At 40.4% G+C, this 26,500-nt stretch overlaps 3 protein-coding genes across 6 annotated transcripts in view; 2 read left to right on the top strand and 1 right to left on the bottom strand.

Moving 5' to 3' along the window:
- Positions 1-4,676, top strand: part of LOC109480531 (non-neuronal cytoplasmic intermediate filament protein-like) — a 5,078-nt gene extending 402 nt beyond the window's left edge. The window contains exons 2-8 of the mRNA XM_019782741.1: positions 525-640; positions 904-964; positions 1,148-1,243; positions 2,252-2,422; positions 2,798-2,923; positions 3,308-3,528; positions 3,845-4,676. Coding sequence (XP_019638300.1) covers positions 525-640; positions 904-964; positions 1,148-1,243; positions 2,252-2,422; positions 2,798-2,923; positions 3,308-3,528; positions 3,845-3,863 — 810 coding nt within the window. The 3' untranslated portion in view covers positions 3,864-4,676. The remainder of the gene's footprint in view (positions 1-524; positions 641-903; positions 965-1,147; positions 1,244-2,251; positions 2,423-2,797; positions 2,924-3,307; positions 3,529-3,844) is intronic.
- Positions 4,677-6,132: 1,456 nt separating this feature from the next.
- LOC109480562 (protein BANP-like) lies at positions 6,133-14,409 on the bottom strand. Of its 4 annotated transcripts, none has more exons than XM_019782790.1 (14): positions 14,324-14,409; positions 12,512-12,603; positions 11,899-12,005; positions 11,510-11,688; positions 11,082-11,194; positions 10,704-10,760; positions 10,167-10,313; positions 9,754-9,829; positions 9,239-9,402; positions 8,597-8,814; positions 8,194-8,328; positions 8,013-8,078; positions 7,302-7,445; positions 6,133-6,851 (listed from the first exon to the last, which is right to left on the bottom strand). In XM_019782790.1, exons 2-14 carry the CDS (start codon positions 12,567-12,569, stop codon positions 6,783-6,785), a joined length of 1,533 nt encoding a protein of 510 aa, XP_019638349.1. In that variant the 5' UTR covers positions 12,570-12,603; positions 14,324-14,409; the 3' UTR covers positions 6,133-6,782. The 4 variants fall into 4 exon arrangements, with proteins under 4 accessions (XP_019638349.1, XP_019638350.1, XP_019638351.1 ...); XM_019782791.1 differs by having other exon boundaries at positions 7,302-7,436; XM_019782792.1 differs by having other exon boundaries at positions 10,167-10,295.
- Positions 14,410-14,530: 121 nt separating this feature from the next.
- On the top strand, positions 14,531-25,480 carry LOC109480551 (PRELI domain containing protein 3B-like). Its single transcript, XM_019782776.1, has 6 exons — positions 14,531-14,747; positions 22,663-22,831; positions 23,177-23,275; positions 23,572-23,642; positions 23,944-24,046; positions 24,400-25,480. The coding sequence occupies exons 1-6, from the start codon at positions 14,716-14,718 to the stop codon at positions 24,547-24,549; spliced, it is 624 nt and encodes a 207-aa protein (XP_019638335.1). The 5' UTR covers positions 14,531-14,715; the 3' UTR covers positions 24,550-25,480.
- The last annotated feature ends 1,020 nt before the right edge of the window (positions 25,481-26,500 follow it).

Raw genomic sequence — 26,500 nt, 5'->3', positions numbered from 1 at the left:
AAGTGACAGTGAAAACAGTGAACATAACAGTACAGTGAAAAAAATCAGGAATTACAGTATGTATATCGACTGTCAAATAATTACAACTCTAGAACTGCGTAATGTCTAAAGCAGAGGAATATTCATGATTAATATAAATTTTAGCAAGGTGTAACCAATAATTATAAATAATGTTTTTGATAATAATACCGTTTGACAGCGTGGTGTTGTATTTTAATGATTATATGATGATAACCACAGAGCAATTCAGGCGTCCAGTAAGGTTGCCCGCGAGTCTGGTGTCAGTGTGTACTTTGTGTATATGTATGAGTTCTAAATAAACCATTCTACTACTATCATGAAAGTTCATCTGTGTTGGTAATTACATGTTTAGAGTTAAAACGTTTGGTCCAACACACTCAGGTCTTCCTCAGTAGACTTAAGTCTAGGAAGACCAGAGTGACTGGTCGAAAGCTCTAGGTGAGAGAACTGTTTTGTGTTGGACCAAAAGTTTTAACTCTAAACATTCCACTATTACTCCACAGTACCAGGAGATGCTGCGGGCACTGCGCGCTCAGGTGGACAGCCTGTCGAACGAGAAGGCCAGGGTAGAGGTGGAGAGGAATAGATGGCAGGCACAGGCCGAGGAGTGGCAGGGGAAGTACGTTATGTCATTGTTTGTTTGTTTGTTTGTTTTGTTTAGGATCTCCATAAGTGTGAATCTCACACTACTCTTCCTGGAGTCCGTAGTGAATAGTTAGATACATATTTGGACCATCGCACACCGGGGAATGCCCTACTCTTTTTTCGAAAAGTATGGCGGGTTCTTTAACGTGCGCGGGGTGTGACTCTCCTCAAACACGGGGCATTGTGAAATGGGTAAAAACCATTTTCAAAAGGTATGTTCCTCCTGTTTTGATGCAGGGCCGAGTATCAGATGAAGGTGCGCCCCGGACTGCAGGTAGAAATCGAGAAGAACAGGGTGGTACGTACTCGTCTACTTAAGTCAATGTTGGATTTGTTGGAAGATGTGTACAGTTTCACATAGTTGCTATAACGAAATACAGTACGGGGGGCCTGTTCAAAATGTTGGAGAGCAAAGTATTACATAAATGTCCACTAAAGAACGTTCATCATCATTTGAAACCGTGAACCAATAATATTTTAGGAGCTGGCAGCCATCACGACAGCTCGAGTTGGCCTTGAGAGCAGAGTGGCGGCCGCACTGGAGGAGATTGCGTTCCGTAGGCAGAGTCACGCCGAGGTAATAATGCTTGTTTATCTATTTATTCGACACTTTACAGAATAAAAATATTCTGACGGGAGACGGAACAGGAACAGTATGTTCTCTGCCAGGCCGTTTGTCTAATGCCTAAAGCCCCTGTCACTCATTCATGACTTCCCCCCTTGAATTTGTCCCCGAACACCAGCCTACCAGGTTCGGCTAATTTTCGGAAGCACTCTGACCACGCCCACCTCTCTAAATGCCAATCGAATTCGAGTTAAACTTGAGACAAATTTGACCCCCGAACACGCCCGAGCACTGCTAACTTTCTCGGCTAATGTTCGGGAGGCCAAATTTGTGAATATGACATGTGACAGGGGCGTAACGTTGCAAATATAGGAAACACCTACGTATAACAATAATTTGTACCTGAAATCATTTCCTTAACAGGTTATACCGCTCTACACCGATGACTTGCTTTCATTCTTTTCATCTTCTGTGTGTTACACTTGGAATGGGACTTCGGGCATGAGTTAAGAATTAAGGTAAATTGGTATTCACTGATGCAATTTCAAGGCGGCAAAACTGGATTTCTAAAGTAAACTTTCTGGCCATTCTTTTTATGCAGTACGTTGAATGAATCCTATAGCATACTGATATCTGTGAGGCAAAAATGCAATGTTGCTGAGGGAAAACGGCCTCATAGATAACATTGAAAGAATGACCAGAAAATGTACTTCGAAAATCGAAATACCAGCCTTTAACTATTCACAATGTGTGTGGGATCATTCGTCTTCCACTGTCTCAGAAAAAGAAGTCAAACCCAACAAGTTAGAATTTAGTGTTTAGTAGTTAGAGTGCGGCTACAGGACATTTCCACACGACTGTAGACGCAGAACACAGTGAATGATGAGTTAGAGTAGTCACATACTATATTGCTCGTACCCATCCTGTTGTCCATCCTTTATTTTCATGTAGCATGTACTTGCAATCAGCCTACGGACAGGAACTTACAATAAACTTTCTGTATCCCCAAACATTTCCCAGGAGGTAGCTGCCTTGCGGGCGGAGTTGGCTGCGACTGTGACCCGGGTGGAGTCTCTGCAGTACGTGGTGACGGGCTCAGACCTGAGCGACACCCTGAGGGAGATCCGCGAACAGTACGAGGCCATGGGCCAGGCGAACAGGCAGGATGCTGAGGCCAAGTACAGGCAGAGGGTAGGAAAAGATCAAACATGTCCAGAATGTTCGCGTGAAAAACAAACTCTTTTCTAGAGGCATCAAGGTAGTTGCAAATAATAAAGATACTTTAACACCCGAGAAAGGGGAAATACACGAAGGTATAGGGCCCATTGGGCTGGGCAGTTGGTGACGCCTATATACTTCCTTATTACAATACGAATAATATCCTTAATACAAATATTTATTAATGTAACGATTTCTCAAACAGATTTTTTTAGAATTACATGCATGCATCCTTTTTATTACCATATAGTAGATGAATGGCTTAAACAATACAAGAAATGACATGTTATTACTTCACTTGCGTTTGCTACTACATGTATGTGACAGTTTGTCTTCATCACTTTTAAGTTTGCGGAGATCGCCCAGCAGCGCGAGGCAGACAGCGAGGCTCTGGCAGCCGCCAGGGCAGAAGTGGCGGAGTTCCAGAAGAAAATCGCCTCCCAGAGGGCACAGGCCGAGGCTTGGAGGAGCAAGGTTAGAGCGGTGTGACTGTGGAGTAGGGCTTGCTTTCGGAGAGTGAATTCGATCTATGTGGCTAACATCTAGTCTCCACCAGGCTGAATAAATCGTAGATAGAAATCGGCCTAAAGGGGTATTAATTGGCAAGAGAAGGTAGCCGGCCAGAGAAGCTCCATTTGCCTGCTACCTTCTCTTGCCATTTAATACCCTTTTTAGGCCGATTTCTACGATTTATTCAGCCCGCAAAAGAAGTCTGGTGGAGACTAGCTAACATCTGACTTAAGACCATGTCACATATTCACCTTCCCTCAAATTTTTCCTTACACCAACAATATCCTATGCCCTACCATGCAACCTGATGAAATTATTGTCGGGTGCTTTTTACATGTTTCCTAACAGAACGGAGGTTTAGAGGACAGTCTGAGAGTTGCCCAGGCCCGCCTGCTGAAGGAGGTGGAGGGCTACAGGCAGGCCATCCGGTCACGCGAGGCTCAGATCGCGGCTCTGAAGCAGGAGATCTCCCAGCACATCGCCGACTACCAGGAGCTGATGGACGTCAAGCTGGCGCTCGACATCGAAATCGCGGCTTACAGGAAGCTGCTGGAGGGAGAGGAAGTGAGGTACACTTCCAGTTTCAGTTTATTCATTTCACCAGCAGTCACACTCAGGTACATACATGTAACAACCTGTTTTACAGGCAATACTGGGCATACAAAGCACGAATAACAATGTACAATATTACGAAATCACATACGATACAGAATGGCATAACAAAACAAAACACAGTTTCACCTATCCATACGATCATGACATATCACAATTCCTGAATGAATTCTTACCAGTGCCAAAGTCTTACGTTGTTTCAGTGACAGGTTATTCCACAGTTGGGGGCCGTAGAAGTGTGATCTCTTAATTTTCTCTTAATTTGTCCCCTAGGCTGCTGGGCCAGGCCTAGACGACTGAGACAGTGAGGCAAGCGGCCATGTGAGAAAGTCACGACGCAAGAATGAGATTTCATAAAATGTCGCAAGCTTAAGCATGTGCTATAAGAAAGTATAGACCTTTTCTTCCGTGTACGGGAGTATGAACAGGTACAACTGTGTGTTGTAGGTTTGTGTCTCTCTTCTTATAGCTTTGACCGGATGGTATGTGGTAGGTAAAGGTGGATGGGTGGTGATTTTGACAGTTGATAGAGGTCATGTTTGAAGGTGAACCAGGACACGCTGGTGAGAGTGAATGGCGAGTATGTGGATTTAATTTGTTTGTTTCGCATAACCGATAAACCGCCTTTTTAGGCGTACGTAACACACCAGTTTTGTATATAAGTACAAGCTGCGTAAGAATTACAATCCCTTCCATAGTTCCGATACACCCAGGAAAACCCAAAAACAGGAAGTCAGTGCATGAACTCGAAGGTGACGAAAACCCAAACTACTTCCCGGAACTCTTGTCTCTGATTTTTTTATCAATTTTACGATGCATTGCGATATGAAGTAGAAAGCATATTCCGAGTTACCTATACTCTACTGTTAGGGGCAGCTGGGTGACCGAAGAACTATATATATGGATTACATGATAGACTTGGGGAAGTGTGCTACGTTAGCACATTTCAACACGAGGGATCCGATACTGCTATGCTCTGTGTAATCGAGTTCAAGCAAATATACACTGTACAAGCATAGAACGTTATAAACGGAAAATAAAATCTATGTATCTATATTAAGATTTCCTGTTTTTTTCTGTTTGTTTACCGCTCATTTTAACCTCTATAAAACTTACTAAACATACTTAACTACCGTGTTAAAACATCTTGTATCACAAGAACAAAAGTTTTCTGGTCATTTGTTGACAAAGTAAGTTGAATCCACTAGACGCCAGATGGTAATACTGGTATTTTATGTGATATATGTTTATACGACATAAGATTTTAAATTACGATTTAATCCTTGATGCAGTGGGGACATGACACACTCACCATTGTCAACAACCTTTCAATAAAAAGGCAGACTTTAAATGCCAAAACTCGATTTCATTCGTTTTAAATCCATCCAAGCAACAGCATCAATTCAAATTAATTACAGAATCCTATACATCATATATGGAATATCAGAACAGATCATACCAATTATAACAAGATCAATGCCAGTCAACTTGTCTTTACACATGAACAGCACAAAAAACAATCATCTGTTAAGTGGAATATTTGTCAAATGAGAACAGTATTAAAGGCAATTAAGGCATCCAATGCAATTTCAGGACTGCAAAACAGAAATATTCCTATTGCAAGAAAGCTGTCTGATATCGATAACTGCAATTTCTAAGCACATTTCTGGGATTATCTCATACTTATATAAACGTTTGAAATAGCCTCAAAACAAGCCACGTGAGCCTTACCACCCATAAATGTAGCTAGAACCAGCCTTCGATACAAAACAAGCAACCGTCTTCCGTCAGCTACATCGCATGTTTGCCTCACAGATATCAGTATGCTATGGGATAGGGTTGATTCAACTTTAGACACTTAAGAATGAGCAAACAGTTGACTTTCAAAATCCAGTTTTCCCGACCTGAAATTGCGTCGGATGCCTTTACATTTGATCAAAGATATTGGAAGTAAGGCCCTTACAAGAACTATACTTTACTGTACTACTGTAGAACAGTATGATTAGACAAGACTAGGGAAAAGCTCACAACCAGAAAAAAAGCTGCCATCAAAAGTATGAGAGAGGTTCTACATAAGACTGGGCTGGAATATCTTTAGATTTGCTACTAAAGATAAAAAATAAAATAGGAGCAAAAACCAACAAAATCTATATCTCCAACACTTGTTTTCTAGACAGTCTATTTTAGAGTCACAATGATGAGCTTTCAACATTTTGTAAGTGCAAGAAGCTATACATTCAGCTTACAAAATTACAACTGTTATATCATCCATTAACCTTGTATTCTGGCACTTCACTTGCCATATTCAATATTCAGTATGTACAAATTGGTGAGGAACAAGTACTGTATACTGAAGAGCAGTACATGAGCTGACATTTCAAGGCCATATAATTAATTACTAAAGGATTCATCTATTCAATATACAACAGCTACATATAGCTACATCTGTCACTGTAAAATACTGTTAATCACTTTATATTCGCTGTCTAAGAAAAATGTTCGCAGATCTATATTTTCAAGGAGGCAGCAGGTGCAGAAGAAAGAAAGGTACGTGGTAAGTTCACAGTACATATGTGACCGTGAAAAACATGAATTCTAAAAGCACTGCGAATATAAAGTGATTTATAGTACTTAACTGTCATAACTGTTATAGATGTGCATCTGAAGATAAATTTTCAATGGTTGATCTAAATGGAGAGTTTATTTACAACTTGGAAGCAAATACTTGTATTGTTTGGGGTTATTGGTGGAAATTGAATAACAGGCTCTCCCTGTAGTCATAATTCATGAATATCAACATTGTGCTAATGTCACAATTTCCAGCACGGGGCCTGTCTGAAAAAAAAGACAGGAAACACAAAAAAAAGATTTTATATTTTTGTTCTTTCATTTCTTCTTTGACTTTGGAAGACTTTGTTTTAGGCTAGAAATACGATTTTCAGCCTGATGTATTAGGAGTTTACCATCATGGTGATATTTATCAAAGGAGGCCATATATGGTGCACCTAGATTGTTCCTGTTGAGTTCAACTGTTTTGGTTGGGAGCAACAGTGCTACTACACGTAAGTCAAAATGTGAGTCTGGAGCCCTCAACAGGCAGTACAGAAACACACACACAAAAAATAAGACGGGGAAAGTCTGGACAAAATGCACAAACAAGCTACAATTTGCAGACAGGCTGGTACAGGTTGGGACTCCGCGATGTTGGAGGTCACTGAGGCATGCTGACCTCCTGACCTTCGATCTCTTGGATCTGCACTTCGTCGGGCTGCTGGATCTGCTGAAGGATCGAAAAACAACAGAAGGATCAACTCATGGGTTATAGAATGGTTTATGACATGATATAAATGATATCACAAGTCACAGCCTGACTGCTGAATTGATGAAGTGATATTACAGAAATAAGGGTTAAGTGTTGCAGGGCTCGAAATACTGGGTGTATGTGCACCTTAGTGCACCCCAATTTGGAGCTGTGCACCCAATTTTTTTCTGTGGGTGTACCAGTGCACCAAAATATTTTCGCACTAGGTTTACGTATGTCAAGATGTTAGATGTTTAGTAGTAAACATATTCTTAACATCTAAGTGTCAGAAAAAAATCAATCTTGTGCTACATTTGTTCATGACAGTGCAGACTTGTTCATGACAGTGCATTTGTTCATGACAGTGCAGACTTGACACAAATACACCAACTATCAATTACTGTGGCCTAAAACAATACTCCCACCAACCTGTATCTGCCCCTCCTGAATGTGTATTTCTGTAGTCTCCATGCCATGTAGGGCGGTGGGCTGGGAGTCGATGGACATGGCACCTGGCTGCATGGCTACCTGCTGTATCGTCACTTCTTCACCTGGCTGAAGCACCTGGGGGATATAAAGATAGGATGCCCCGTGTTAGTAAGCCACGTAAAAACCTACAGGAAAATGGAACTAGAAAGGTAACATTTGCAAAGCAAATGCATAATGTTTACTTTTGCATATGGTCTGCTCTGTTAATTCTTACTAAAATGGTAACATCCGTGTCCATAATATCACCAGGGTCCATAACATCGCCACCTTGAGAAATAGTGTGCTTAAAGATATTTTTACTGGAACATACCCTGTATATGTACATTTGAGGTGTGCAGGAGTGCATACCAAAAGTATGTTGCAGTAGAAATATCTTAAAGCACACTGTTTCTCAAGGTGGCGATATTATGGACCCTGGTGATATTATGGACACGGATGTTACACATTCATAATATTATGTACAGAGGAGCAGTCTAAATCCCTCTTGCTATAAAATTGCAACATGATGTAACACAACACTAGTAACCATGGTGACAGATGTCTGGTTCAGGTCTTTGACCTTATTTGTTTGAAGAAGAAGAAACAGGGCAAAACAAGAGCAGGTTAAAGAACCCACCGCATTATTGAAAAGAGTTGATCTGAAATACTTACTGCAACCTGTTGTCCATCTGCCGTCTGCGTAATCTGCACATGGTGTACTTGTGTGCCATCTGCAACCTAGATGTAGAAGCAACAACGTTAATATATTATTTAGTGGATGAAATCTCAACACTTCTTCTCGAGTCACGACTGTAGTTGTATGAGTTGGTGTACTTGGTTGTGTAGTACTTACTGTGACATGGTGGCCGTCAGCCTGTGTGATATGGAGGTGGTGTACTTGGTTGCCCTGCGTGACAGCCACAGTGTCTCCCGGCTGGATGGCTGTCCCTTGGATGTGAACCTCCATGTCACCCTGATTGACTGCCAACTGAAGGGATACAACACAGCAGGTTGTTAGCATTTTGTACGCCTTTTAATTCTGCTGAAGCTTCTACTAGCTGTACACAGATTATCTATTAAACTTTCTATTAAATTATCTAGTAAACTATCAACTTCCGACTCTTCAGAATTCACACACACACACACACACACACACACACACACACACACACACACACACACACAAGACACAAACACACACACGTCCATGTTACGAACATATATTAGGTATTATGTTGTACAATAACATTTTTGACCTGTGATAGCTGGTCTGCCTGTGTCTCTGGGTGTACTGTGTGCAGCTCCTGTGCGTACACCGTGTGCATGTTGCTGGGCAGCTTGCGGGCGAACGCCTTCACCGTGAGCGGCTGTCCCCGCTGCCTACGCCGGAAGGACGTCCGACACTTGGAGTCGATGTTCTGTTTGATCCTGTGCCAGTCGGCGTCTGTGATCGCAAACTTGCTGATCAAGTGGCCTGTGGTGAAAAACATGAGTAAAGTAAGGAGAACGTTGCCAACACAAACTACGGTTGAAAATAACACCTGCATACAAATGTATGCAGCAGGGCTCAAAATACTTTTTTCCAGGTTCCATTGAAAATTGCCTGCACCACACAAATTATACATATACCTGCACCACTCAGAATTTATCAATTCTTAAATTTAAAACTAGCTATATATTTCTCACATTTAACACTTCTCAGAAAGCCTGTATTTCTTTTACACTTTACACTTGCGTGTTTGCATCTGCACCAAACCTGCACTGGTCCATGTGCTCGTATATGCAGGTTGGTGCAGGTAAAATTGGAGCTGTGCAGGTGATTCCCGTGTCTACTTGCACCTAACCTGTGCTGGGTTTATGCAATAGGTCTTACTTTAGGTCTACATAATTTGACTCACATCTGATGCCGTATATCATGAGTGGGTCCAGCTGCTTCTTGCCGTGCCTGCCCATGCCTGAGATATTGGACATGGCCTGAGTCTCCCTGTCAAACAGATAGTCCAGCAGGATCAGGGCCATCCGCTCTGCAGTCCGACACGTCTGGTGGATGTGCAGCAGATCTCTGGGGGATAAAAAACAGGAAATATAATCTGTAAATTATTTCATCAGGTAGGTGAATCAGTTGAATAGCAATGTTCTTTATTCCTAACCACTTGTTTAACAACTGGTTGCCACTTGTTAACAAGTGGTTGCAAATAAACAATGCCATTAAGTAAATGTAAATGCTACAAAAAACTAGAAAGGTAACATTTGCAAAGCAAAACGCATAATGTTTACCTTCGCATATGGTCTGCTCTGTTAATTCTTACTCAAACACATTCATATATATGGTCAGATAGGAGTCTAAATCCCTCCTGCTATAAAATTGCAACATGATGTAACCCAAGGCTACCATAAATGGTCATCTACTCACGAGGGTGTGATGGGGCATCTGACTCTCATCTCTATGTTGTTTTCATCGCCCAGCCAGGTTCCCCCTGGGTAGTCATCTGTAGGTGCAAGTAGAAAATGTTAAGTAGTTGAAACAGACAGTTAAGAACAAGATTTAAGTAGCTAGTTTGAAACTATACACATTCAAAACTTAAACACTGTCGATTAAAGCTGTACACGTGACCGCCTCTACGTAAGGACCACCTGGCCACTGATATACATGTACAGTCAAACACTTTTTGGTGATCCCTTAACCAAATGAAACAGTCCAGCATTACTGTAACATAATTTTTTTCGCAATACAGGTGATTGACTTTGTTTAGAACGGAAACAGAAGATGAAACCGAGCAAAAATAATACGTTTTCCTTCTGCAAAGGTAAACATAACAAACCAACCTTCAGAGTTGAGGGTGATAAACTGTACGTTTGGACCAAAGCGCTGTCCCGTGCTCCTGCCCTGTTCATCCTCTACCTCTCCACTTTCGTCCTTCATCTTGGAGTCTGTTACGGCCACGGTCGCCCCGGCTGTGAGACACACATCATCTATAGCCCAGCCCAACATAATCCAGCCCTGGTTCAATATCTGTCTATGTATTACCGGTATACAACACTGACATCTACAAGTCTCCAGGGCCCAAAATACTTTTTTCTGATGTGTAGTGGTGGGTGCTACAGTATAGTTCAGCTGGACAGGGTCCAACTCTAAAAAAATATCCAAGAAACTAGTACAAGATCGATAATGAAAGTCGTACACTGATTCTTTTTTTTTTTTTACTAACAAAGTTTATGATACATATTTCTATTTTATTTATAAATATATTATATAGACATCCTCTTAGGTGATCTTGGCATGAAAAAAAAAGAAACAACAACACAAGGTCAAAGTCTCAAACTACATAATTTCTAAAGAATAGTGTATTGATTTTTTCATACCTATTTCCTCTGTTCCATTTTCTTGGAGTCTTGTTGGAATTGGAGTAGGAACGTCATCTGCAACAATAAACATGAGAAGAAAGGTTACTTTACTCAGGCCTTAACATAAACTTGGGGTCATGGCAAACCTTTATAGTGGGATGAAATCACTGAGATCAACATGTACACTGAGACATCTAAGACACAGGAAGAAAAAAGTTTGTTTCCTGTTTCCTGACCGACACTAGAAAAAACCTGCCCAACCCTTTTTGGGGGGATGACCACTGGCAAGGCCATAAAATTTGCCAATTAAAATCCACAAGGTCTCGGGAGGAGCCCGTGACAGAGTCTGAGAAACTGTGTAATACTGGCAAATCAAAGCCAGAATGTGCTATGTACCTTCATTATCTGTACTGTGGGTAGATAGGCTTTGGTCCTGGCTCTGTGACTGGTTCCCTGAATTTGCCGGGAGTCCGATGACAATGGTACTCTGTCTGCGAGGGGTGTGGTGCCTGGTGGAGAAAATGTAATCGAAGGTATGGTGATGACAACTGTAACTGTTAGTGTTACAGTAACATACACTTGCTACAATAACCACTGAGTAAACATTTAGACCTTGACCTTTGTCTTTAAAAGACCTACCCACATACCAAATGGGAGCACAGACACAAACACAAAAACAGGCATACACTTGAGCTCTTTTCATTTTGTAAGGTCTACAGCTTTCTCAGTTTAAATTCTCTGTTTCTCATGAAAGACGCACACACATACAGAAAGACATACATTTCCTCCATTTTCACAAGTTAAAATTCACAAACTTTCCGTACTGTTTCCGTGAGGTGGTGGGGGTTGTGACAGAAGGCCTGTTTCCCAGCTCCTTCACTGTCTGTACGATCCCGTCAACCTTGTCTTCCAGAACCTTGGTGCGGTTACTCAGCCCTTCCACCTTGTTCTCAATCCCCTCAAGACGCAGGCAGATGGCCTTGTTCATGTTGAACAAGATGGACTACAAAATTCAAGACAAAAAAGAGAATTTTAATGTCTGCATTAAAGATACACAATGTAAAACTAAACAATTCAGTAGTTGCAATACCACTGAGACACTAAGACTAATAAGAGGACATCACAAAACCCACGAAAATAAAACCACCAGGAAAGTAATTATGCATTTTCAGTGTGTTACTGAATGCTGATACAGTTATAGTAGTTTCCGTACTTTGATAGAGCTGGACTCCTCCCTACTGATCTCTGACTGGGTCTCTGGCATGACGATTTCCATCCGCCGCATCCGTTTGGCAGACGGTTCTTCCTCTGTCAGCTCACCTGGATGATATACGGTATGGATAGATATATATACAATTTGTACAAATAGGTGGCGTCGATGGCGCAACGGTTAGAGCGTTGGACTCGGAATCGAGAGGTCCCGGGTTCGATACTCACCGTGGCCCGACGTTGTGCCCTTGGGAAAGGTACTTGACATGACTTCCCCACCTGTACGGTGGAGTGACGCCCACCGAGCCTCTTAGGCTAATCTGTCTGTCAGGGTGCCAAAAACACCTTACGGATTTGGTGCGCCGATGTGACAACATCTCATATTGGCCACTGAGAGCTTAAATTTTTTTTTTGTGCAAATAGGTCCTGGTTTCCCTAGTAGCTTCTGTACTGCAAACTTATCATTAGTACTTACGGTTAACAAATAACTTGCTGACTTTCTTTTTCTGCAGCTGTTGCCACTGTGAATATATAATTCCGCAAACATGTCCATTTTTCTCAGACTGCAAAATTTTGTTACCGCTAATATAAACTGATTTACAGTATATGATTCTCACCTGTAGCAATCTCACTGACAGCCAGCTGCACCACATCTGTCAGCTGTTCACCTGCCATCCTGCCTCCAGACAAGTTTTCAGCTAGTTAACCTCTGTAAATGTGAAGAAGTTTGTTACTGGTTGTTTATAAATTATTCACTGTGTAATGTAGTGTGTATTATTATAGAGATTAACGGGGGGTGCCCTAATTCCGACCCATCCCTAATACCGAACTAGTTTGAAAAATCCTTGTTGCGGCGTTATGCATGGGAGCACGTGCCTAAAAATAATCACAAGAATGGACTATGTTTTTGTGTTGATATCGGCAATCTCACAAAGTTTGTTTTAGTTCCTACACTCCGACAACAGACGAGTGAAAAATCTGTGTGAATTCGACGCTTGTTCGGGGGTTGACGAGCGTGTCAAAAATACAGGTTTTGCTTTTCAAACAGACACTTTGGAGCAAGTCGCGTAATCGTAAAAAGAGGACTTGTTTGGGACAGAAAACATTTGTAGATTGTTTTAGTCATAATTTGTGTATTATTTTTTCTAAACTCTCTTCTCAGATCGACCTGTGTTAAACACTAGGTCGGAATTAGGGCACCCCTGTTGCGATAGAACGTTCCACCGGCAAAATGACCAAAAAACTGCCGTGCGTTTCGTGAACCATTACGGTTGGGTGCAAGCCGCTACAATCAAGTGAAATACACAGCTGTGCAGCTTTAATCGTCGTGATCTTTATCTGTCAATATTATATCTCATGTTGCGCGGGTTTTTGGTCAGATAAACTATTACCAAAGGTCTGTGCGTTTGCATGGAACATAGCACGGAATTAGGGCACCCCCCGTTACTAGTATGTGTCATAGAGAACTTGCTGTGAGGGGATAACAATCCCTACTGCTGTGGTATAATTTCCTTGGGAGCATGTTACTGTAACTCGCCCTGTCAAGTCTGGCATCCAGGCTACACTTTTCTATACTCTAACTGTTGGGAATGTGATGAACATGGCATGGCCGTGCATATTACAGTATTAAACAGGGCTGGAAATCCCACCTGCAGCTTCATGTAAGTAAAAATATATATATACATGTATGTAACTACATGTCGTTGGTGTATGTGGATTTTTATTTGTTCATAATTTAACTGTTACCACCTATGAAATACAAAAGAGATGATGGCCATGTACACATTTCGAGCCCTGTTATTGTGTTGTGTTATATTGAGTTGTGCATGGTGGATGCCACAATAAAATTGTAGTTCCACATAATTTATAGAGATATGTATTGTATTGATGTATAGATAGGCAGAGGGCACAGATTTCAAGCGGGCCAGCAGGACCTCGGCTTCAAAAAATTTTCCGGGGCACCCCGATCATAGTGACTCTGACCAGGTTCTAACCCTTGGACCGGGGCTTGTCGCTTCCCCCAGCCGAAGGGAGCATGTGTCGATCTGGGGTCTGGCATCCAGGCTAACAGCGGGTTACTCCATGCGTGATGCGTGGGGGCAAAAACTATCTAATGCAATGTGCAACCTAGGGCCTTGGGGGAAGCCCGACGTTCAAGGTCGGTTCACACACCGTCAGGCTCCTCCCCTGATCGTCTTCTGGTCGCGCCCGCTGGACTACAGATATTTCACGTCAAATCCGCCATAATAGCGCGCCAATCTCCCAACGGAAAAACCGACCCCCAAAAAATAACACCGCCTCCGTCCTCCGCGACTGCCATCTGTTCGAACTGTTGGGACAACAGGTTCGACAAGGTGCTCCCCAACCTACTCCAGATTCATAAGGCGCGGGGTTTGGAGGCAGTCCCGCCAAATCCCGCACAGACTTACCGCTTTTTCTCGCCCTGCACGATAATGGCGTCCGTCTTCCTTCTCGCGAGACCTCTAAAAATAACGTCACAACGCATCAGTAAAACATCCCCTGATTGGTGTAAATATCACCTACTCTTGCACTTTGACCAATGAGAGGCCTGATTACATACGCAGGGCAATGAGGTGCTGTAACCATATATGGGTAAGAATGCGTAACTACGTCACATGTGTTTACGTCATGATGTCGTCATGGATAAGTGTGTAAGTCAGAGCGCACTGACCTGGAGGTTCAGAGCAAGGAGAAAGAGCGGGGCACACTGCACTGTCGCCGGCGATTTTGGTCAGAACGGTCGCAGAAATCATTCCTCGTGTAGGTGAACAGAGTTTTACGAGTCTAGTGAAGAAGGAGGATGAAGATCTGGACGTCAGAGCACACGTTTAGGTGAGAAAGTAGTGTAAAATTCCTGTGTCTTGTTCGAGAACACTTTTACCGGCGTCTGACGGTGACGTCGCACGGTGACCGCCAAGACCAAGCCATGCAATCCTTTGTTTTAACATAAAAACTAGACAAATCAAGTCTGTAAAGTCATCTACGTAGCGTGTTACACAATCACACAACTGTAGATTGCTTTCTAAACAAGATCCTGTCAGTTTTTAGGTGGTATTACGCAAGATGCCGGTAGCACGTTGTAGACTCTTGTGCAGTAGGTAGGAAGTAGGTCACATTTGCATGGGGGAGGGGGGCGTTTGTCCCTTACGTAAAGCAATTATTCTGAAACCTATAAAGTATACAGTGCTAGAAACATCGCTGTATTTCATATGGGCTGTCCTAGATTCCTAATGACATGTGATGACTTGACGGAAGAAGAAACGACATAAAAGTTTATCAGGTGATTTTGGGTGACCCCGAATTTGGCACCGGGAAAGACATCTCTTGCGTCATCACGCCCCTCCGGAACTTAGTCACATGTCGGTTCTGAGAATAGCTCTAAATGCTAAGAATACTCAAGACATGGTTGGTTTTAGACAATGTAGAGTCATGTGCTGTTTTGCTGCATTTCTTTGTGTGAAATCTCAGATTTAAAAGGTGTTAATTGATTGTTGACATAGCAAATCCTGTCAGAAACCATTCTGAAGTAATCAAATTACACAAAACCATTGTCAAGCCCTTGTATTTAAGAAGAGAAAAAAAAACAACCTTTTAGGTGAAATGATCAGAGTAGTGGACACCACACAAAAGTGTAGAAAAGGGAGGGGAGAAGTCTATAAACTTCAACCATCCTGAAACAATACATTACATCACGTTGATACCTCAGTTTTTATGACAGTAAATTGTTGTAAATCAAAGTGATACTATAACATTTATTGTCAGGCACTCAAACTATGATGTTTGAAGCAAAATTTGGAGAGGTAGAAAGATTTCTATGGGCGTCACAAGCTTGCCGGTGCACCGGCTTGGTCTCTTAGCTTTAATGCTACCTTACACCCTTCAGTCACCTCCACCTTTTATTCTGATGTTATAAATAGCCATCGCATTGTTTACACAAGTAAAAAAAAAAGAGAGAGGCTGCATTCAACTCATGCGGTTTACATTACCACTTTACCAGGGTAACAATGGCACTAGTACCAGCTGTGTAGGGTGCCGGGTGCACATTGTAAATCAGTGTTAACCTTTAGCATGGTGCAGACACCATTTGGCTGCCTGACTGTATTGGTTACAGAGTTAGAAAGCAGGGAGAAGGTTAAAAGATTCAACCAGACTTTTGTTAGTTTTCTATACTTAGATTCTTGTACATGTACTTGTGAAGAAACCCCTTACATACATTCATCTATATTGTAGTATTTGTACATACTCCCAGATCACCAGATAATTCCGCTAACTTTAAAGCCAGATGCGAGCGCCATATTTTGCCTGTTGTCCAGTACAGTTGAGAGAATATGGCGACCAAGCTGAAGTTACCCAGTGAAGTTACCCTAGGGAATTAAAGATGGCGGCCCTGAGCTAGGTGTGTGATTGTGTGCTCCAAACAATTTCGACTTTCCACGCGTATTTGACCCACGTAGAGCTCGAACTGGTCTCTGCCTGTTGTGGGCCGAACTCTTATCGAGATTTTTTGGATGGGTAAGAGAACTAGGCGCTCGAGGGGTTCTAGTAGCGCAGATGAAAGTAGCACATCTCTAAAAAGCAGCCCCCCACCCAAGACACTAAAGATGGCGTCGACTAAGGGTAGCGAGGGAAGTTTGCAGTCTCTGTCACCGGAATTACAGACGCTCGCGCAGCTAATCCTGAAACAGACTCAAGAGCAACAGGAGACCCTTCTAGGTCAGTTTCAAGACGTCGGGGAAAAACTCTCGAACCAAATTCGCGCTCTGGACAACAAAGTCGAAGGGCTGTCTGCAGACTTAACCAAGTTACGCGTGCGTGTGGGAGCCACCGAGAAGGCCGCGGAATTCCAAACAGCGGAAATTCAGGATTTACGCAGTGCTTTGGTCGAGGAACGCCGCGAAAGACTGAAAGCAGACCTACTGGCCGAGCGGTACTCTAGGAAAGCGGATATAATCATTCGGGGTCTGCCATATAGCCAAGACGAAAACTCGGAGCAGATATTTGCGGGATTCCTGACCGAAAAGCTTCACCTGGATCCGGTACCGTTTGCAGCTGTTCACCGACTCTCGAAGTCAACAAAAACACGACCAAACCCAGCCCTGCTTGCCAGACTCCTAAACTTTAATGATCGAGACCGTATCCTACGGGAGGGAAGGAAGCTACGTGGAAACAAAGATGGCTTAGCGGTTTATGAGCATCTTCCACTGCCTCTGCAAGCTGCGAGAGCCAACTTAGTTCCAGATCGAGAAGCTGCGCTAGAGAAAGTTAAAGGTACGGATACTAGAGTGTCGATATGGGTGCCTCCAAAGGCTACGTACGCTGTGCTACTTGTGAATGGGCAGGAAAAGAAGCGTGTTGACGCTGTAGATCTAATGTTGTCAACAAAGAAGAGATCACTGCCGAACACATGAGAGCTAATCTGTTGTATTTTTAAGAGACTGAAGTTATTAAACACGCACTACTTTCTCTTTGAGACTTTGGTGCTTCTTTGCTGTGTAATCAATGAATCCATAATGTGACAGAACTGAATGAATGCTTTATTTTCTTGGTGCAAGCTACAAGACGTGGCAAATATGCGGCTGGTTTGAATTCTTGAATTTTTGAAATGTTAATCAGGTGAAAACAGGCATTCATGGAAACACCTGTTACGCGATGCTGCTTCTTAGCTTCTGATTGGCCTCAAACCCAGCCATTGCATGTTTGTCACAGCCGTATACAGTAAAATTTGATTAGTTGTACGTGTGTTATGTTCACATTGTTTCTTTTTTATATGTACCTTGAGTTTGCACCAAACTTGTGATTATGTTATGCTACTTGAGTTCATTTAAGTTGAAATGTTCTTTTTTGTGGAATGATTAGTTTGATACTGATGATGGATGGAGCACATGAGAATAAGTAAGGGCCTCTCATTTATAAGAACTTATAAGAGCTTAGACCTTTGTTTACGTTAAGTTATTTTGTACTTTACTTTGGCTTTAAGCAAGAAATGTTCTGTTATCTATCTTTTGTTTTCTATTCATGGCTCGAAGTATCTCGTCATTTCATGTTCTAAGCTTGATGTTTATCTTTATGTGTATGGCATGATGTTTTTCGTATCGTTAAGTTCTAAGCTGGATATGATTATTTGGATATTCTCTTTGTTGTTATTAATCATGAGGAACCCTTATTATGTTATTACTAATATGAACCACTATTCCTTTATTGTCTATATTACTTTCTGCGGTCGTCTTCCCCTATTTGAAATCTTTAGAAACCCCTTTTCTTCCCTTGGCATTTATGACATCACCAAAAGTTAATATTTGTAGCTTTAATTGTAACGGGTTGGGCGACCGCAGAAAACGAAACGAAATATTTACATGGCTAAAGGACAAATCATATAACATTTTTGTTTACAAGAAACCCACTCTACGGTGAAACAAGAAGAGCTCTGGCAATCAGAATGGGGGGTCCTGTTTTATATAATCACGGTCTTAGTAACAGTAAAGGAGTTTTAATATTATTTAAGAATAATTTTTCATACACCATCCATCAGACCCTGAGCGATAACTCAGGGCGGTGGTTGGTTTTAGATATCACCATAGATTCTATACGCTTTTGTTTGGCCAATATTTACGCCCCCAACACCGATGACCCAGACTTCTTCTTTAACCTTGAGACGACCATACAAAACTATATAGCATCTGATTTACATACTATTATTGTTGGGGATTTTAATACTGTGCTGAACATCGATATAGACAGGGCTGGGAATCAAGCATCTAATTATCACCCAAACTGTTTAAGAGCTATTAATTCCTTATGTGCCAACTTAGATTTACTTGATATTTACAGATATAAGAACCCCAAAACAATACGTTATACATGGAGACGCAAACGCCAGGCTAGCCGAATAGATTATTTTTTGACATCCTTTTCCTTAACCTCTGCTATAGAGAAAGTTGTTATAGAAAGTAGCTTGAGATCAGATCACTCCCTTATTGGATTAACAGTTACTACCTCCATAATACCGCGAGGCCGTGGATTTTGGAGGTTAGACCAAGATTTGTTAAGTGATCGGACATTTGTAAAAGAGACCTTGGAGTTTATTACTAATTTCTTTCAATTTAATGTTGATTCAGCTAATCCACATATTGTGTGGGAGGCCTTTAAATGCTCAGTTCGAGGCCATATAATCAAATTTGTATCATGGAAAGCCAAACAAGTTAAAGATAATGAACTCTCTCTTTCATGTGAGATCGACAGACTGCAAAAACAGCTTGATATTTTTTTGATATGGACACTTTCCATACGTTACAAAATAAGAAACTGCAGCTAGAATTGCTTTACCAAACCAAATGTAGTAATATGATTAGTGGAAGGAGAGCCAAGTGGATGGAGCAGGGTGAAAAATGTACAAAACTTTTTTTAAATCTTATAAATAGAGGAGCAGCAAGGAAAAACATGACTAAATTTGTTACACCTGAGGGATCAGTCAAAACTGACCCCCAGGAAATTCTTATTGAACAAGTCAAATTCTTTTCCAATCTCTATTCCTTCAAAGAACCGCCTATCTCTTTGGAGAGTGATATTTTTGAGCCCTTTTTCCCTAAAGTTCCCCATGTTTCACTGTCCGCTGATCAACGGGACTTCTGTGAAGGTCTTATTACCGAAAAGGAGCTGAAAGTTGCTATTGACTCATTTTCATCGGGGAGAGCGCCTGGCTTAGATGGTCTTCCAGTAGATTTTTACAAGAATTTCTTTAATTACATAAAAAGCCTATGCTTGATTCCTTTAACTATTCGTACCGAATGGGTCACTTATCCGATACACAAAAAACTGGCCTTATTTCCCTGATACTAAAGCAAGACTCCACGGGACAAGATAAAGACCCTTCTCAGATTAAAAATTGGCGGCCCTTAACACTATTAAATTGTGACGTCCGTATATTGTCTAAATGCATAGCCCTGCGTATAGAAAAAATAATTCCAAATCTAATATCTTATGATCAAACAGGTTTCCTAGCAGGGCGGTGCATTAGTGATAATATACGCAGAATCTTAGAAATAATAGAATATTATGAATGTAACGAACTACCTGGATTAATTTTTGTGGCAGATTTTGAAAAAGCATTTGACACCATCAGACTTGATTTTATTATTAAAACACTCGAATATTTTGGTTTTGGTGGGGGTTTTCTAAATTGGATAAGAGTTTTATACAAAGATATCTGTAGTAAAGTAATTAATTATGGACACATCTCCCACTCCTTTTCCCTGTCCCGTGGAGTCCGTCAGGGATGTCCTCTTTCGCCATACTTGTTTATATTAGGGGTTGAAATGTTAGCTATGAAGATAAGAAACAATATGGAAATAAAAGGATTAAGTACTTATGGGATAGAAACAAAAATTTCTCAATATGCTGACGACTCTAACTTTCCTTTAGCTCCGAAACTTAGTACTCTTTACGCTTTAGTTAAAGATTTGGAAGATTTTGCATTGTTATCAGGGTTAACACCTAATTTTGACAAATGTGTAATAAGACGCATTGGTTCTTTAAAGGGCACTGACTTTTATTTACCTTGTCCCTTACCGATTCAATGGACAGATGGACCGATAGATCTCTTGGGAATTCATATTCCGCAGCAAATATCAGATTTGATAAATGTAAATTTTGATAGGAAATTCGCAAAGATAGATAAATTATTATATCCTTGGAAGACAAAGTCATTAACTCTTATGGGTAAAGTTACTCTTATCAATACACTTATAGTATCACAATTTGTATTTTTACTTACCTCTCTTCCGTCCCCTCCCTCTGAGTTTTTTGATAAATATGAGAAGAAAATTTTTCAATTTCTATGGGGGGGTGGGCCTGAGCGAGTTAAGAGAAAAACTATATATAGTGCTTACGAATATGGAGGACTTAAACTTAGGAATTTGCGATCTGTCGACCTCACCCTTAAGGCCTCTTGGATGCCTAAATTATATATGAACAAAGAATGGTTTTGCTCTAAGCTGTTATTTTTTTCTTGTCCAATATTCAGAACAAACTTATTCCCCTTTGTACAACTTGCTGTCAATGATTTTGATTGTTTTATGGGAAAGAAAGCACCAATAAGTTCTTTTTTTAGACAAATTATCCAAGCTTGGCTACGCTTTCAACTCAGACCACCTGAGAAAGTGGACGAAATCAAGCAACAATTACTTTGTTTGAACTCAAATATACGTATCGGTGATAAACCTTTCTTTTCGATAGCATTTGACAATGGGGGAGTTCGTTTTCTTAATGACATCTTGGATTCAGAAAACAGATTTTTTTCTTACGAGACTTTTATAACAATGTTTGGGGATGTCTGCCCGGAATTCCAGTATAATCAATTAGTTTCTGCGATCCCATTACATTGGAAAGTGGCCCTTAGACAGGAATCTATTGCTATACAGGTGTGTGTGCCGATTTGTAGAGATAGGACCTGGCTTTGGAAAAAAATATTAATAAATATTTGTATACTTTTTTCATGGAAGAGTCCAAGCTAAGGGAACTGTCTTATAAAACACAACACTCCTGGGAGGAATATTTTAACACACCCATCCCCTGGAAACAGGTTTACAGCTTAATTTATAAACTTTCTATAGACACCCATACCAAAACTGTTTCAATATAAGATACTCTTTAAATTTTTGACATCAAATAGAACACTATATACATGGAAATTAGTAGACTCCCCTATGTGTTATCTCTGTAATGAAGAGGAAGAGTCAGTCATTCATTTGTTTGGAATTGTCGTGTAGTTATTAATTTCTGGTCTGAGGTGAATGACTGGCTTGTCAAACATACCAATAATCATTTACATTTGAATGCTTTTAATGTTATATTTGGTGACTTGAGCGATCGATGCCCAACCCTGTCTAATCTCATTATCCTTTTAGGTAAACATTACATATTTAAATATCGCCAGAAAAGGTTAGACTTACAAGGTTTCATTTCTTACATTTCTTACTTTCAAAAATTGGAATACATAATTGCAAAAAGACAAGATAAGATTCAGAAACATATTGGGAAGTGGGGTAAACTTTATAGTGTCCTTTCAGCTTAGTTTCTTTAATAGTTTGTGATTTCTAGGGTTCCTCATCACTTATATTATGTTCTTTTAATGATCATACACCATTGTCTCCTGATTTTGTGTTTTACTTTTGTGGTTTACACATGTGTTTCTTTATTTTGTATACATGCCATACTTTCTGTCCAATATATATGTGAAAATATCAATAAAAAGAAAGAGTTTAAAAAAAAAAAAAAAAAAAAAAAAAAACCAGATCTGGGTGTTGCATCACTCCTCACTATCGTGATGTAGATATGTACATTGTACAAGTACGTGTAAGGCCACAAAGGTCAACACTTAATTGGAGCATGCCTCTTATATAAGTCAGAACCCCCACGTGTTGTGCAAATATGTACTTTGACCAATTTAACTAAAGAAAAGTAAAAGCAGGGCTCGAAGTATCTTTTTTTCCACACCTGTGCTGATAGCGTTGGAAACCATTGGAATCATTCCACAGGTGGTAAACTAACAAACCACTTGTACAGCAATCAAACCAACAACCACTTGAATACTACTCATGCTACCAGGTACTACTGGTAGACATCAGAAATACCTGCACAGCACCAATTTTACCTGCACTAACCTGTATAGATATGCAGGTGTCATTTCGAGCCCTGGACTGTGATTGAGATGCATGATTGTTTGATCACTGATTGTTCCTGCTCCCTTCAGGCATCCGTGGGACACGGTTGCGCAGGCAGCGTGGAGGAAGTACCCAAACCCGATGAACCCGAGTGTTGTTGGTGTGGACGTGTTGGACAGGAGAGTGGACAGAGAAGGGAAGCTGCACTCACACAGGCTTCTCAGCACGGAGTGGGGACTAGGATCCTTCATCAAAAAGGTGGGTTGAGTTTATTTGGATCCACACTTAGCATACATATATACAGTAGCTATTCAGTCTTAACCTCTGTAATATGGAGGATTTCTGCATGTTTTTCTGTTTGCTTGCTTGTAATGTGAACTGACAGGGGATAGTGTGACCATAAAAATACAGGAAGATCAAACTGGAGGTAAAAAAAAATGCTGCAATGTATTACAAAAACAAGCAGTAAAACTCCTACGTGGCCATATACAAATGTATTCCACTCAATAGATAGTTGTACATTTACAAATTTACATGTATTTCTTTGGTATCCATTGTTGTATGTGTACTTTAAATGATGCATTTCTGTTTTCCTTTCCCCAGTTTTTACCAATCCAGATGTTGGGAGGAGACACGTGCTATGTCAGTGAGCACTCTGTGGTAGACCCAGAAAAGAAGACCATGGTTCTGCAGTCAACTAATGTAAGTTTCTTTCAATCAAGAATTATAATTCTGTTCATTTACTATGTTTGCATGACTCTTAGGCATTTGTAATTGTAGGCTTTCTGTAACTTTAAATATTCCTAGAACTACTTTTGTTGTGGGGAAATACTGGATGCATTTATGCATTATACTTTTTGCTCCCAAAATTGGATCTGTACACTTAAACCTTTTTTCTGTGCATCTTTTCCTGAATTTCAAGCTCGGAAGTGGGTACTAACTGTTACTGTGTTGCAGTACTGGGTACTCATGATATCAATGTTTCTTCCATTTTGCAGTTGACATTTTCAAACTATGTGTCAGTAGACGAGAGATTAACCTACGAGCCTCATCCTACAGAAAAAGACTCGTAAGTACCTCATGTTGTCCTATAGAAAACAGTCTCCTATCCTAAACGACAGTTAAACCTGTGGTTTGACCAATGAGAGGGCAGCTATGTGTCTTGGCAAATATGCATTTTTAGATTTTCATTCTGCATGTCTGTGTTTTGACGGAGGGCTATATGATCGGGCTATTTGTACATTTTAAGGTTTGCTTTCAATGCACTAAGCAAAAACTGTCTCTATGATTGACTATACATGTATATCAATATGCATAGCCAAGGTGTCTTGATTCTGAACTAATATCTGTGTCCTGTTTTGTGTCCACAGTACACTGTTAACTCAGGAAGCAATCATCACTGTGAAGGGTGTCAGCCTCAGTAGCTACCTGGAGGGTATCATGGCCAACTCTATCTCAGGGAACGCAAACAAGGTAAGACCATGACATGAAATGTGTATAGGTTTGTATCAGTTACCTGGTACTGTAGTTTCCAGCTGCAGTACTGGCTGGTTCTACTAGGTGGCACTGCAGTACTGTAGGAATGATGTAGTCCCAAATGTGACCAACCTGAGGATGTCAATCAATCAACCAATCAAAACTGGTTCATTGGTAAAAAAAAAGGTGTTGCAGCTCAAGTCAATCCACAAATTGCACTGTAGATATCATTCTATAATTTTGTTAACTGTAATAGTCATTTACCAGTGATGTCAGATTTTATTGAGAAAGTGCTATCAGCACCATGGCCAGGCATTGATGTTGTTCTCTCTTTCGTTTGTATTTTTTAGGGCCGCCAAGCCATAGAATGGGTCATCGGCAAGATCAACAGTGAGGTTTCGGAGCTGGCAGAAACGGCAAAGTCTGGTATGAAGGACATCACAGACAAAGTGGAGAAGATCACACATGTCTCCAACAAGGCAAACACAGACTCTATATGACACTCTTGGACTTAAAGAAGTGCCCAGATGATTTATATGAATCCTCGGTTGCTGTTTTTTTTTTTAGATATTCCATACAGAAGTCATGATGTTTTGTGTCAAATCATCATTGTGTATACTATAAAGATTGTATTTGAATATATCTTTATTTTTAAAGGTATTGACAACTACATGCGAACACTGCATGTAGTAGTGTTGAAGAGAAGAGTATTTAAAGAGTTGCACAGGGGGTATTATTATGGGGTCTTGAGTTTGGTGGACATTGACTCTTGTGTATGTACATTGTCCTTATAAGTTATACCATTGCATACTGTGATTCACAATTTTTTCGTGGTACATGTACTTTTATGTTTGCGGTTCTACCCCAAACTTATCATTACCGTGAACAAATTATTCGCTTTCTTTTTTCTGCACCTACCACCACTGTGAGCAAAAAGTTCCACAAACATTTTTCTCAGACCACAAACTTTTGTTACCGCCGACATAAAGTGAATTACAGTAATGTTATGCATCCTACAAGTACTACCGGTATTTAAAGACGGGTTTGTACATTCAGGTTTCATCTCTGGCCTTCAGAAAAGCACAAACGTGTGCCCCCCCATACCTGTATTGATTGAAATTTCAAGAGGATAGCTATGATAAGTTTTAAAATATGTCAAAAAAAGGTTGCTAATGTTTGATTTCACAGAAGATCAGACAAATGTAACAGATGAGTATGTAGCAGTTAAGGGAAGAAAGCCTTTGAAAGGCATTTTGTTTAGGTAATACATGTACATCCTTGTACACTCAGATACTAGTTTACATATGTACAGATTTGTACTTTTTGTGTTTTATTTAAAAGAAATTATGACAAGTACAAGGAAAAAATTACTTCTTTGGAGAGGTAATTGCTTCTCAGGCCTATTTAATAAATGAAAACAATTGAAGAAAATTGATGACTTTAAGACTCTTGATTTCTAAGGCTTGGTTTGTAAGAACTTGGTTTGTAAGTACTACTAGTATACCAAAACCCATTTTAGGGCAGTAAAACTTGATTTTCAAAGTCAACTCTGGTAATTTTTAAAATGTAGTACATGTAACTTGAAGCAATCCTAAACCATAGCATACATGAATGTGAGACAAGAGTGGTTGCTTGTATCGTAGGCTGGACTGCTAGAGGCTACGGGACTGAGTGAGAGTGTGTGAAGTACCTCTTGGTCTCACATCTTACATTTTGTCTAATGCATGGTACAGAGAATACAGGCTTTGCCAAACAGGTGGATAGCAGTTTAGGATCAATCTGCTAGGGGGCGTTTTTGCATTGGACAGGATTCTTGAATGCTGAGCTCAGCACACAGACCACACATACAGTCCAATTGCTAATTGAGGAACAAGTGTTAGGACCTTGCACTTCTTTACTGTAATATTTCCACAACAGAACACATAAAATATAACGTGATGTGAGGAACAGGACTTTGGTTTATTGTTTGTGGTAAAAAAAATGAAGTTAAAGAACAGGACAACAAGCCATATGGCAAAGGTGTCCTAGATAATTTATGAGATTTATAATTAAAATACGTCTACATAGCATGTTTTTAAACACTGACCATATTCCCCTCTTATTTTCGCACAAAATCATTTTTTGAAATCACATTGAGTACTTTGGCACCTGTGTTTCCACTATCATTTCTGATTATAAATATTCTTTTAGTGCATTTGAACACATTATGTACAGAACATAACAAATACATTGGCAGGCAATATGAATTAGATTCAAATCACTATACAAAGTGCTTTTGCTACTAACAGCAAAACATAATATGTGTATCTTGCAACTTTTTAAGTTATAGCAACGTCATCTTACATTTAATTCATATACAGTACTATACAACAAAGAAATGAGATATTTTGACAGATAAAAGTACATACAGTATTCTAGTCTAGTCAAAGTTGTTCTGGTGAGACTATCTAT

Source organism: Branchiostoma belcheri, unplaced genomic scaffold, assembly GCF_001625305.1.
Source record: "Branchiostoma belcheri isolate BF01 breed outbred unplaced genomic scaffold, Haploidv18h27 scaffold51, whole genome shotgun sequence".
NCBI lineage: Eukaryota > Metazoa > Chordata > Leptocardii > Amphioxiformes > Branchiostomatidae > Branchiostoma > Branchiostoma belcheri.
Note: the sequence above shows the minus strand (reverse complement) of the source record. Positions and strands in the feature narration are given on the sequence as shown.

What these genes read in the sequence shown, in the direction of transcription:
- LOC109480562 (XM_019782790.1), bottom strand. Translation starts at nt 12,569, where the DNA reads ATGGCAGGTGAACAGCTGACAGATGTGGTGCAGCTGGCTGTCAGTGAG. An exon ending in AAATGGAACAGAGGAAATAG is followed by an intron (nt 10,314 to 10,703) that starts GTATGAAAAAAT and finishes GCTGGGCTATAG; the next exon opens with ATGATGTGTGTCTCACAGCC. An exon ending in AGATGCCCCATCACACCCTC is followed by an intron (nt 9,403 to 9,753) that starts GTGAGTAGATGA and finishes TTTATCCCCCAG; the next exon opens with AGATCTGCTGCACATCCACC.
- LOC109480551 (XM_019782776.1), top strand. Translation starts at nt 14,716, where the DNA reads ATGAAGATCTGGACGTCAGAGCACACGTTTAG. An exon ending in ACGTCAGAGCACACGTTTAG is followed by an intron (nt 14,748 to 22,662) that starts GTGAGAAAGTAG and finishes TGCTCCCTTCAG; the next exon opens with GCATCCGTGGGACACGGTTG. An exon ending in TCTCAGGGAACGCAAACAAG is followed by an intron (nt 24,047 to 24,399) that starts GTAAGACCATGA and finishes TGTATTTTTTAG; the next exon opens with GGCCGCCAAGCCATAGAATG.